The sequence below is a fragment of the Anolis carolinensis genome, chromosome 4 (genome assembly GCF_035594765.1).
Source record: "Anolis carolinensis isolate JA03-04 chromosome 4, rAnoCar3.1.pri, whole genome shotgun sequence".
NCBI classification, from domain to species: Eukaryota; Metazoa; Chordata; class Lepidosauria; order Squamata; family Dactyloidae; genus Anolis; species Anolis carolinensis.
In genome coordinates this window covers 208,884,786-208,898,287 of record NC_085844.1, presented here as the reverse complement: position 1 = coordinate 208,898,287, position 13,502 = coordinate 208,884,786, and the positions used below count along the sequence as shown (strand labels likewise).

General features: G+C 38.0%; 1 protein-coding gene across 5 annotated transcripts in view; it reads right to left on the bottom strand.

The window, feature by feature from the left end:
- Positions 1-13,502, bottom strand: part of magi3 (membrane associated guanylate kinase, WW and PDZ domain containing 3) — a 215,365-nt gene that overhangs the window by 104,020 nt on the left and 97,843 nt on the right. For all 5 annotated transcript variants that reach the window (XR_010005783.1, XR_010005782.1, XM_062979692.1 and 2 more), the window contains exons 3-6: positions 10,712-10,831; positions 5,838-6,047; positions 3,564-3,738; positions 2,605-2,684 (exon numbers count right to left, since the gene is read on the bottom strand). Coding sequence is in view for 3 of the 5 variants with exons in the window: in XM_062979692.1 (XP_062835762.1) it covers positions 2,605-2,684; positions 3,564-3,738; positions 5,838-6,047; positions 10,712-10,831 (585 nt within the window). In the remaining 2 variants the exon portion in view is untranslated. The remainder of the gene's footprint in view (positions 1-2,604; positions 2,685-3,563; positions 3,739-5,837; positions 6,048-10,711; positions 10,832-13,502) is intronic.

Sequence of the window (13,502 nt, the reverse complement as noted above, 5' to 3'; positions counted from 1 at the left end):
GTTAAAGCTCTGCACCCCCTGACTTAAACACCTTCATCTTTAAAAGCCTGTCTGAATAAGGTTTTAGCCTGCCACTGGAAGGACAGCAGGGAGAGGGCCATTCTGGCTTCCCTGGGCAGGGAGTTCCAGAGTTGAGTGGCAGCCACCGAGAAGGCCCTCTCTCTCGTTCCCCCCAACCGAGATTGAAATGGAGGTGGGATTGGAGAACCTGGGAAGATTCATATAAGGAGATGTGGTCAACCAAATAGCCTGGACCTAAATCATCTAGGCTTTAAAGGTCATAACTAGCACTTTGAATTGTGCCCAGAAAAAGACTGGCAACCAATGAAGCTGCTACAACAGGGGGATTGTTTGCTCCCTGTAGCCAGCCCCTGGCTGCAACTCTAAAAAACTAAACACAGAGCTATGCTGAAATAATATATTTTAAATGCTTAAATATACTGAAAAGTATTTGTGATGTACCTTATCATTAAAAGATGTTAGATTCTTTATAGGCTGAAACATACCTTATGAGATTAATAGTGCTTTTGTAAGATGAAATGTATTATAATTGTCTGATTAATGATAAAATGTCCCTTATCAAACTGATGCTTTATAGAAAAGTATCTACCTAGAATGTGAGATGTCTATGCAAGGAAATGGGCCACGGATGTGTGTACCTCCATAGGTGGACTGTTTTAAGTACTAAATATATGTAACTATAAAGCCACATGTATTATCCTATAAACTTCTCCTCAGCTCCTCCTCACTTTCAGCCATCAGAGTGGTATCATCTGCATATCTAAGGTTGTTAATGTTTCTTCCAGAAATTTATATCCATGTATGTGTAATCAGAGTCCTACTCCTAGTTACACAACACTGGATGATGACAGATGGGTCACTGATTCGTCCTCTAGGGCCATGTTTCCCTGAAAATCTAGTCTGTGCAGTTGTGAGACCTCCTTTAATTAACCTGGAAAGCTATTTTCAAAGGCAGAAATAGGCAACATTTGTTGCTTCCTCATCTATGACCATAGGCTACGTACAGGACTGCAGTCCCTTCACTGTCTGAAAGGCCTGAAATTGATGCAACAAATTCTATAATACAGTAGATTCTCAGTTAACCAGTACCCATAGGGATTGGTAGATGTTGGATAAATGTAGTTTCTGGTTGCTTAAGAGTTACTATTAAAATAGGCCTAATACTATACCCCATAGTATGCTATGCTATAAATTCTGTGTTGACTTGATATTAATATTGAAATATAGCAATTAAAAGCAAATTATGACAAATAAAGACAAATTTAATTTAATGTAACACAGTTTTACTGTATTATAAAAACAGCTTTTTGAATGCAGTGTCATTTCTTCAATTTTTCACCAGTTACCTGAGAATTCTGTATACTTGAGTTCTAGTTAACTGAGTGTCTACTATAGGAGTTTTTCAAACTTCATACTGTTCTGTCTTAACAGAAAAATATAAAGGCCCATGCTAATGTATGTCCATAATCAATACAGGGATAATCAACAGTATTATGTTTCATAAGTTACCATTATTTATGTAATCATTTTCAGAACATAAAATCTTCTATGTTTTATCTTGAACATATTTTATGCATAACAAAAGGAAGACACAACTGAGGTGGATTCATTAGAAATACTATACAGATTAGAAAATATGTTATATCAACCAAATTGTATGTTACTCACTAGACAAGATATGCTACTAGTCTAGGAATACAAAATCTGCCTCTAGGGACCTCTTCCCACGTACTTTATTTTGGGCTGCTTGACGGTATTTTTGGATTTCAGTCACGGAGCCCAATGGCTCCCATTGCACACCGGATAACTACTTTTGGTGTGGCAATGTGGATGAAGTGCTGCTGCCGCTGAAAAAATGGCGACAGCAGAAAATGACAGGCTCCCTGTCTTTCCGTAAAGAAAGATGGGTCGAGCCTCCAAAAAAAGGCTTCCCCCCTGTGATGAGGAAGGGGGGAAGCTGTGATGGAAAAGGAGGTGACAAGGTTTACAGGATGCACAACAAAAAATAACTACAGATCAGTTTTGATCAAAAAGGTGAAAGGAAGCAAAAGTCAGTTCTTGTAACTTCCCAGCAACCATCTGTTACAACGTAAGTTCACAGTCACCTATTGCTAATGCTTATCAGTATGTATGCTGCCGTACTATGTTATCTTATACATGTATAATTGGGACAGCTGCTGCCTTATCACTTCATGGCAGATGTTGTTGCTATTGATGCAACAATTGTGTCTCCAAGAATAAGCTTGCTGGAAAACACCAACACTGACTAATTCTCAATTTATTTTGCCTATATTATCTCTGTGTCTCATAATGCCTAAAACTATGCAGAACTACATTAGGTTTTTATTTTTCCTGCTAATTCATGCACTACCTAATTGCCAGATATAAAAACAAACTTTTGCAGACTTTTTTTCTGTGCAATGTAACTCTTAACGTAATCTGCATTTTCAGTTTAGTATACATGGAAAGTAAAATGTAGTTTATGGGTAGAGTCCAGTGTACTGAAATCAGTAGGATTTCCACCATTACATCAACAAGTGTTAAACTAAACTCTAAACAAGAAACAGGATCCTGAGTTCTCACCTCCATCTTCACAGTCTTCGGGAGCTTTGGCTTTTTTACAAAGACGAGGATCCAACCAGGTGGTTGTTTTGGTGTTGTGACTATGGGATACAGAGGATCTAGTTAAGAGAAATACTCACAGAAAGCCACTTTCACATATAATCATAGCATAACCCCATGTGATAGTTGGCTGCACATTAAATGATGTAGCCATATGGACACAAACAATCCACTCCCATATACATATGTCTGCTTCAATCATGGAACTGTAGATATGCATGGAGGCAGGAAACAAAAAGGAAAAATTCCAAAACAATTCATTCATTTCAGCTATAGAGCCCAAAATTAAGGATGCTAACTACACAATGTACTGTAACTGTTTGAGTCATCTTCTTGTTTCCAGCTACAAAATTGGAACTGACGGAAAGAAAGAAAAAAGTTAATCAACCATAAACTATTTAAGAAGTGTGTGTCCATAGTCACAGTTTAAGCAGTTCTGTTACAAAACAACAGGTTTGTTTGGAGTGGGGTTAGCTTGGGTTATGGTTGACAGAAAATACTGGTAATTCTCCAACATTCACTGCAAGATGAATCCAACAATTTTGTGGATCTGTGTGGACGTATGTGTAAGTTCAGCAGAAAACAGACAGACTTATGAGACAAAAACACACATGTTCCTTTTAGATCTCCTTATCATGGGTCTAAAAATATATGCCATGCAGCTATACTTTAACAATTACCAAAAAAACAAAACAAAACCCACATACCTGCATAAAGAAACAGAATTTCTTTGTGTTTTTAGGATACTGGATGGATCCAATTTAGGATCCAATTTAAAACACAACTGTCAGAAAATATTAAATGAAATCTTGATTTCTCTCATAAAATATTGACATACTTTATCATTAAAGCCGTACGTCTAGTATGATTAAAAATCTTCAGAGACTCTTGAACATTTTTAATTGCCAACTTCTACTCACTCAATAAAATAGATCATGCCTGTGTCCGTGTAGGCCATCTCCCAGTTTTTAGGTAGAGGCTCTAAGTTTTCTTCTCTTGATAAATAGTTTCGGAAATCCATAGCACTATTTGTCTGATTATAACTAGGAACAGGCTTCATCCAGTCAGAAGAATCAGAATGCCTCTCTTTGTTTTCTGAAATTAAAGAAACTTGTTAACATATGTTCATGCTGCTTTACACACAGGGGCACCGCCATGCTTAGATTACAAAGCAGTATCAAAAACAGAATTCCACCATATTATGCCATATTTTTTTTCTATGAACGTAATGAAATACCAATTATATAGTCTATTTTATATACAGTTGATTTGATGGCTAACCCCATCTATAAGAAAAAAACAACAACTTGGACTAGATATATTACACCTGTTTCAGTTTGTAAGAAAAAAAACCCAACCTGGACCAAAAATATAAAATCTATTTCAGTGCATTTCTTTACAACACTTCTACTGTCTTTTGGAAAATCACAAGTTACAAAACACAGTATGAGATTATCAAGAGAGAAATGAAATAGGAAAGTGGACTAATCCAAAAAGTCTATTTTTCGGACAATTTTTCTAAAAACAGAATGCATGAAAAACAAAGTTGAAATAAAAACTTTGTTAGTCTAATATTCTGTTGTCACAGTGGTCAATCAGTTGCCTATGGGAAGTCCATCAAAAATAATGAGCACAACTGTATCCTCTGTACTCAGAAATGCTATGAAATAGAACAGCCAAAAAGTGCTTGTATTCAACACAAAAGGCTGAATTCTATATTTGAGGACAAACCACAAGATATAAAATTGGAGGAATGTTATAAATGAGCTAATGAAAAAAGAAAAGAAGAAAAACACTTTGACATTAAGGTAAAGGTAAAGGTTTCCCCTGACGTTAAGTCCAGTCGTGACCGACTCTGGGGGTTGGTGCTCATCTCCATTTCTAAGCTGAAGAGCTAGTGTTGTCCATAGACATCTCCAGGTCATGTGGCTGGCATGACTGCATGGAGTGCCGTTACCTTCCCACCGGAGCGGTACCTATTGATCTACTCACATTTGCATGTTTTCGAACTGCTAGGTTGGCAGGAGCTGGGGCTAACAGCGGGCGCTCATTCCGCTTCCGGAATTTGAACCTGGGACCTTTTGGTCCACAAGTTCAGCAGCTCAGCCCTTTAACACACTGTGCCACCAGAGGCCCCATTATGCACTGCCAAATTCCTACCAATTTGACATTATGCACTGCCAAATTCCTACCAATTAAAAATATACCTTAAAAACCAGAGTTTATTAATCTTTCTGGCTATGAAATAATAAAGAACATATTTAAAGTCAAGAAATTATTTGTTAATATTTTCTATATAAAACCTTACATTTTACATCTATTTTTATTTATAATATTTTGTTTAATATGAATTACAGTTGGACTTCCACATATGAGGGTTTAACTTTTGCAAATTTGATTATTCACAGATTGCATTACTATGTTCTCTCTAGGAATCTCACAGGGCACGTTTATATTGAGCATTTAATGCAGCTTGAAGTAAGCTTGAAAGTGCAGCAGTTATACAATGCATGCCGCAACGTGTTCCATGGACTTTAAACTGACACAAGCCATGTTGGGAAACAATCTGGAATAGAACCTTTAATATGTAACATGGGAGTTAAAAATACTGCATTCTCTACAGCTGTCAAGCTGTGGATACTGTGGACCCTGAAACTAGTTTGAGGCCAACCTCTGCGGTTTGTATAATCATCATTTGGACCTCGAATGGGCTCCATGATTTCCAATCTAGTAATCTGCACACCAAAGCTGCTTTCTTCTATGCCAGTTTGAAACTGACCTAAGTGGTCAGTATAGATGTGCCCTAGGTCCTACAGGGCAATTTTATGGTCAATTTCTGCCATAAAGTGTTGAAAATGCCCCATAGAGGTAATGCGCCTTCGAGGTGGTTGAAGATTTTTTGAAAATTTTCACAAAAATGGTTTGACCCCATGGCAGTGCAAGGGCCTTCCAAATCCTTAGAGGTCATTTGGGAGCAAAAAAAAAAAATCCCCTGGAGGGCTACATGTGAGTTATGAGCCACACTTTGTCCACCTCCATTTTAGGCTCTGAGACTTTTACATACTTTAAATTTATCAAGAAGGAATGTGCCGGGAAAAAAAGAATACAGACTGTTGAAGAAGAATCTTGTATTTAATTGCAGGATTTAATTTATGGCTAAATATATTATTAAACATTTTAACAGGTGTACTAACCTGTGCCTATGCTACCATTAAGTGTTTCCTTCTCTTCTTCCTCTTCTTCTTCAGGTAGGGAACTGTCCATTTTCTGCATCTTGCTAACTGATGTTGTTCTTTTTCTTTGAGATTCTGGGTCAAAATCATTATCAAAGAGTACCTGGTCCACTGGATCTGGCTGAAACGGACTAGGCTCTGCTGGAGGTTTAGGGGTACCATAGAAATTACCTGGGGCAGGAAACAATGTGCACAATCATCAGAAATGATAATCATGTATGTCTACAATATTTTTCTATTACCATATTTTGCTTTTCCCAGACAAGCAATTTATTTAGCACCAACAACTACTGGTAAACAAACTCCAGTTTTAGCTTGACCCAGCTCATTTATATTTAATATACATTGCTTTCATATGGTACAACATTTTCTCTGAAATGAAGATTTAATCATAATCTAATTTAAATAAAATATTCAACTTCACAAAATCCAGAAATAATAATACAGTAAAAATAGTATCTGGCTTTGAAAAAACATTTTATGGGTACCAAGACTTTCAGATAGGCTGCAAAGTTATTTTCAAGCTTAACTGTGACTTTTTGTAAATTGAACATATTGGGAATCCACATGTAAGGCTGCTGCTGCTACACCATTTTTTTTTCAGATGAAACATTAAAGAATTTCACACAAACATATTTTAGGGTGTGCCATAGTTTCCTTCTATACATGTATGTGCCTGCATTTATTTATTTATTTACAGTATTTATATTCCGCCCTTCTCACCCCGAAGGGGACTCAGGGCGGATCACATTATATACATACAGGGCAAACATTCAGTGCCCATATACACATAAAACCGAGACAGAGACAGACATAGAGGCAATTTAACCTTCTCCTGAGGGGATGTTCGATTCTGGCCACAGGGGGGAGCAGCTGCTTCATCATCCACTGTGATGGCACTTCTTCATTCCAACATAGTAAATTAGTTAAATTCGCCCCCCCCCCCCACTTTATAAGTGGTACCTTATTTCCTACTTGATAGATGCAACTATCTTTTGGGTTGCTAGGTCAGCAATGAGCAGGGGCTATTTTTTATTTTTTAATTGATGGGTGCTCACCCCGCCATGGGCTGGCCTCATGGTCAGACCTCATGACCTCATGGTCAGAGTGCTCACCAGCCTGAACCACAGCCTTTGCTTTCACATCACCTGTTACCTTATGACAACTCCATGAATTGCATGTGGTTTTGTTGGGCAAGGAATATTTAAGAGGTAGTTTTACTAGTTCCTTCCTCTGAAATACGGCAGACAGCATTTACAGATGGTTAAAGGAAGAGGGAAACAACAAAACCAGGTCCTGGTGGCAAAGGCGGCGCCAGCGGCATGTTGGACCTGCTGCCCTCAGTTTTTGTGCCACGGTGCTTCAACACCGGGAATGGCAGTGGTGGTTTTTGCGTACTTTTTGGGGTGTTGGATAATACGGAGTGTCGGATGAACTAAGGTTGGATAACTGAGACTCTACTGTATTTACAGTGCCATTGTATCATGTATAGTTAGAAGTAAATTTGATTAAATTCATTGGGATTTATTCCCAGGTACATGTGGCTGCCTATCATTTTATGCAATGTACTGTCTAATACATTTTTAACTACACATCGATATTAAAGAGCATATTCAGCTTTTGCATGTTATAAGTACTATAATTTTCAAACAGGCTAAATGTATTTTTGATACTGCTGATCAGATAAAGTAAACCACTTAATCTCAAAATGGCTGCCCCACATAGGGTTTCTCATAAATGGGGATTTTGTAGTTTTACCTTGTGTTCGCCAATGCCCCTATGAGGCATGCAGAAAAGATTAATAACAAAGAACAATAAAAATAAAAATCAATTCTATTTTAATATGCACCACATGATATTTAACTAATACAGAACAATCTTAAATTTTAGCAGACTGAAGTTAAAAGCAGATTTATATTTGTGCAGAAACATGAAACAGTAATTTACACCAAGGCAACATCAAAATATACAGTTGGAGGTTTAGTCCCATGGTTTCAAATGCAGTTTGTTCTCCAAATCATACTAGCTCAATGCTGAATTATATCCCCAAAAAGCTAAAAATACTACATTGCCTCACTTTAAGAGCCTTGCAGTATTTCACAATAAAGCAAATCTTCTGGAACAAAAATTAAAACGATTGATTTTTTACTCCTTAATTATATGACTTTACTAAAGGAATATGTAGACTACTGTAGACTTTGTCAGGAGTTTAGATGTGCTAATATTTTGAAATTAAACATTATGATTATCTGCAAAATATTTCAGAGCTCCATAACCACAGTTTGGAAGTGGATAGTTAAATTTAACTAATTACGTAATGATTAGGTGCCCTTTTCTACCAATTAGTTATTTTCTTGGTCAATAAAATGTGAGATGTTAAAAATAACCAGTCAAATTAATGTGTTAATTAATGCTTTCCATCTTACAACAACAGAACTGAAACCCTCTTCAAAACATGCATTTTCCAGATGTGTTGAAGCACAAATCCTACCATAACTCAACCATTAATGAAATGGGTGATGCTGTATCCCATGTCAGCTGAGAAAAAGATATAAAAGCCAGTAAAAGGGCATTTTGAAAGATGAAACCCATAAAAACTTAGAGCAAGGTTGTCAAATATATCAGTAGTTCTCTTCCCCCCCCCCCCCCCCCCCGTTTTTTGATGGTGGTGGGTCTTCATTTCTTTAAATGTTAAAGATACAAATAATTAATTAACTTTTAGGTGCAATCAATTTTTGCATTCCCAAACACAACAATTAATTATTTTTCTCCTAATCAATTGTTTAATTTAGCAAATTGTTTTTTAAATCTAACATTAAAATTTTATCTATCAGAAATGTCATTATTAGCTATTTTTCTGACAAGATTTTTCTAAAGCTGTGGCAGGACCTGAAAGAGCATTTCTAACTGTTGATCTCAACATGCCTAATGACTAGAAAATGGCTGGAGTTATCAGTGCCCCAATCTTTAGCACTATGAAAACCCTTTGGCTGGAGTGCTAACTGGCTGAAGAGGTAGAATAGACAGAAGTTCATATGATACAGGATCACAACCAATGTGGAGCATGGCTACATTTCTGTATATATAATATAAAATATCCAAAAGGGCAGCAAAAAATTAAATAGACACACATGGTGTGTTGCAGAAGATCATACGTTCATTCAATATGTCAAAAGATTAGCAAGCTTTGACTTCCACCATTTCTTCCTTTTCCAGCACATCCCAAATAAACTTTTTACTAACTGATTTTCTGTTTCATCAAACTGATTAATACACCCCAGGAACTTTTTTCTTCTAAACTGTGTTTCAAGATCTTGGCTTATTTAAATCCATAGTTCTGACCTATACTATCTCAGTTCAGATGTAACAGGAAGTTTGAGACACTGCTCTGAAATAGCACTGGAAAGGGGATGGAATAGCTTTTGGAGAGAACATGCAAAAACAAAATACATTACAACCATACCTCTAAAAACATTCTAAATAACACTACAGAAGTGACTAGAAATTCACTTTGCAGTTTTGCGTTTATTTTGGAAAAAAACTCGGGAACTCCCAATCCCCATGTGATTGCACTGATACTTTGAGAAAGTCCTTACAGCAGCCTGGAAAATGTGCACTTTTGGTGCTGGGTGTCTAGATGCCCTCCTGGAACCTTCCGGGAGGACAACGAGATACTCAGGCCCCCTTCCAAATTCCCCCCCCCCCAAAAAAAAAACCATTTAAAAAAATAAAAACTTACCTGGCCACCATTAAAGTGCTGCTGGCCCTCTCCAGGTGCATAGGAATGACGCACCAGGAGTGATTTTCTCCTGCTCCCTTCTCCTGGCACGTCATTTCTATGTGCCAGGAGAGGGCCGGCAGCACTTTAATGGCAGCCAGGCAAGTTTTTTAAAAAAAATTTAAAGGGTTTTTGGGTGGGTTTGGGAAGGTGGTTAGAGCCCTATTGCATTCTCTGGGCTGATTCAACCTGGAAAATGCAAGAGTGATGTACAGACGGCCCGCTCAGAAGTCCCAGGACTTCTGAGGGGGCAGTCCAAGCCCACTTTTTCCCCGCTAACAAATAATCTTGGCACAAAGCAGAGTTTTCATGCTCTGTGCCGAATGCACTTGCTTTTCTGCGGGGTGTCCAGAAGACTTGAAGAAGCAAGGGGGTGAGCGTTTTAGGGCCTGTCTGGATGTGCCCTTAGTCTGTACTGTGGCAAAAGCTATTGCAATACGCACCTATGTGACACATCCATTTTTCTTTCGGAAAGAATTAGCTTGCATGGAGATTATTGCTGGTTTCTAAGCTTGTTTTTATATACATTTCCTAGTAATAGAAAAAATCTAACATGGCACCACTGTCATAACAATTTTCAAACATTAGTTAGCTAGATTTTGCCTTTCTTGATGCTGGATTTAAAAAGATTTTCTTATTTCTGCATCAATATAATTTATCAAGGGTTTCTATCTCTAAACTCTCACATTATCACTCTTTGATTAAAAATAAATCAATATTCTATTTTAATAGATCTCTATTTTCAGCAGGGAAACCCATTTTCAGTGAAAATTTTCAATCAAAATTAGGGACAAGGGCAGGACAGATTAATCTGGTTATTCTATTATACATGCTATATACAGAGTTACTTTGCTAACGCACAGCAAGAGTATCGACACTATCTGCCCTATAAGCAACTGAAATGGAGAATCTCAAATCAAGTTCTCTTGTTGGAAAGCCGAGAATTATGCTAACATAACACATAATGACAGAAAAAAGTAATATAAAAGTATAACTACGACAAAACATTTTCATTGAGCAAATTTGTTAAATGAATTGATTTAAACCTGAAACATACCATCATACGTTCCACTTTCTAGCAAGGCTCCACTTTCTTCCAGAGCCTTAAACTGTTCCACAGGAATAAAATTATAGTCTACCCCAGGGACTTCCCCATCTCTGGGAGCTCTTGTAGTGCCTGTGAAAAAAACCAGAGGTAGGAAGAGAACAGCTGTAAAGTTTTTCAGCACTGCTAGTTTACAAAATACTCAGTTTGACTTGGCAGAGAAGCAATCTAATGCTGCATACAAAGAGGCTGCCACTTCAGCAAGATCATAATCAGAACATTCTCAGTCACAAGCACTCCAGAATGTGAAACTAGGGCAATAAATTATGTAGCACTAAGATATTTTAACAAAAGAACCCTCATGAATTTATGAAATCTATGGCTACAAGATAAGTGCAAAAGAGTCATTTGAATTTTTCTTCACATTAAAACACCAATACACTGCTCTTTATGTATTTTTTAAATCCACAATCTTCTCTGAACAGAGATAGCTAAGCTAAGATCTGATGTACCTGCATCCAAATTTTGACATTTTAGACAGAGTGCAACAAATCCATATCAGCAAAAGAATACATGTAAGGTACTGTAAAACAATTTAATTCTTCTTTTATATATAGAACTGAAATATTAAAAACTGAAAGATGCTCAACACAGTGGTATATCTATCATACAATTTGTTGTTGACAGAAACAGCTAAACTTCATCCTTTTAATATGTCTAGCATTTCCTAAGACAAGAGTTATCATTTTAGCAAGAAAAAATGGTGTTGTAACATTCTCTTTCAGGTACTCTCTTTCCCTGACTGAATATTGTCTCCTGTGTGTACTGTACTATATGAGAGGGCTAATCAGGGAAGCTGTTTCTGTTGTGACTGCGCCTTCGGGGATTATGGTTGATGGTGATGGGATTCGAAGAGGAAGAAAAAACCCTCGTGATGGGGGTTCACTGGAGGAGTTGCACAGGAAGCAACTTAGAGAGCTATATGGGGGCTCTTCTGAGGAAGATTCAGATGGGGAGTTTGGGGAAATGGATGCTGAAGAACAGGTGGTGGCTGGGGAAGTGGGCACTGAATGGGCACAGCCACGGGAGATGTCTGGGGATTTGGGACCTATGGATACTTCTGAACCTGGGGTTTCTGCAGGAGCTGATCCCACTTGGGATGCTTGGAGAAGGGAGGATGGTTCTTTAAGTGTTCATGGGGCTAAGTGTGGGCAGGATGATTGGGACTCCGACGAATTGCTAGGTACTCCGGATCCACGAGCTCTAGCTGTGTGGAGTTCGGACTCTGAGTAGATTTGGGACACCTGGTGTTTGGGTGTGAGTGTTTGGTCACCCAGGAGGAAGGGGAATAAAATGGGAATGTTTGGCCATTGCACTTTGCGTGTGGCAAGGTGTTGCTGAGGCGCCATTGGGATCTCTGTGTTTCCGTGAAGACTGGACTTGGACTGTGATTCGGATGTAAGTTATCTGGGACTGCTCTGCAGTAGAGGGATGGAACTGTGTGGGTTTCCTTGGACTGCATTCTGATTACTATTTCTAGCTGCTGATACCATCGTTGCTTGGCTCTCGCTGTGTCTTATTGTGGACCTGGTTTGGATGGCTGCACCCTCTTCGGATTTTGGATTGAATTTGACCTGGCTTCTGTCTATGCCCTCTGACTGACGACTACTCCCGGCTTCTGACTACTGGTTTGCCTTTTGGAATTTGCTGCTGCCTCCCGACCTGACCTTGGACTCTCCTGACGACGGCTATTCATCATCCCTTTGAAGCTTCGGCTTTATCTGCACCGTGGAAGCAGTTTACTGCTCTTCTAGTTTGTTTGTTTTCAAGCCAGTTTGCTGTTTTTCTTTTGGGAACTGTCCCTTTAACTCCGCAGAGCCGGCTGTCTGTTTGCAGAAACGGTTTGAAGCCAAAAGAGGCTTTTGCACTTTCTGTTATACTCTGCAGCTTTTGGAAGGTTCCAAGCCTTCGTTTATTTTGCATATTTTCTTGCAGTCAACTCTATTTGTTTCTCCAAAGCTGAATTGAAGCGTCTTTAGTTTTTATTGAATGCCAGCATGGGAAAATAGCGTGGCTTGTTTTTGAGTTATTTTTGTCCAAACTACTCTTGAAACACTGATAAGTGAAGTGTTTCAAGGATACTTTCTGTGTTTATGTTATTTTTGGGCTTATCTTCGGAATAAACTCTGTTTTGTTTGTTAACTGGCGTCTGACTCTTGACAGTTTCGGATTCTACCATCTTCTGTAGCATGTGAAAGATGCAAGCCCATGTTTGAAAATACATCATTACCAGGAAAAGGTTCCCTAGATTCTTATGTTTCACTTCAATAATCTGTATAGTTTGTATTTCTGTATCTGTATTTTGAATTTTATATTAAACAAGTGCATCCATACAACAGAATGATGCACAGCAGTCCCTACTTGAATCAGTGATTAAAGAGGTTGAGAAAGAAAAAAAATATGTTAAAAACAGCTTCTGTTTTAACACATTTTTCTTTTAGTTTTTGAATATTTAAAAGTACAGTCAGCCTCCCTCCGTGCAAATCAAGGGACCATGAGGCTTTCAAATGTAATGGAGAGCTTGATGTGGGGCTAAGGGGAGGTCTGAGGGGACCAATACACTCCTCTTTACTGCAACCTTTGAATTATAAGGAATACTAACAGTGGAATATATGCCTGCAATGTAGTATTTCCTCAGCAGAGATATACAGTTTGAACTGTATTGTAAGCTTGTTGTATATTATCCTTCCCTTTACCCATCAATTTAGGATTTAACAAAATACATTTAAAATCTGTTTGCAGG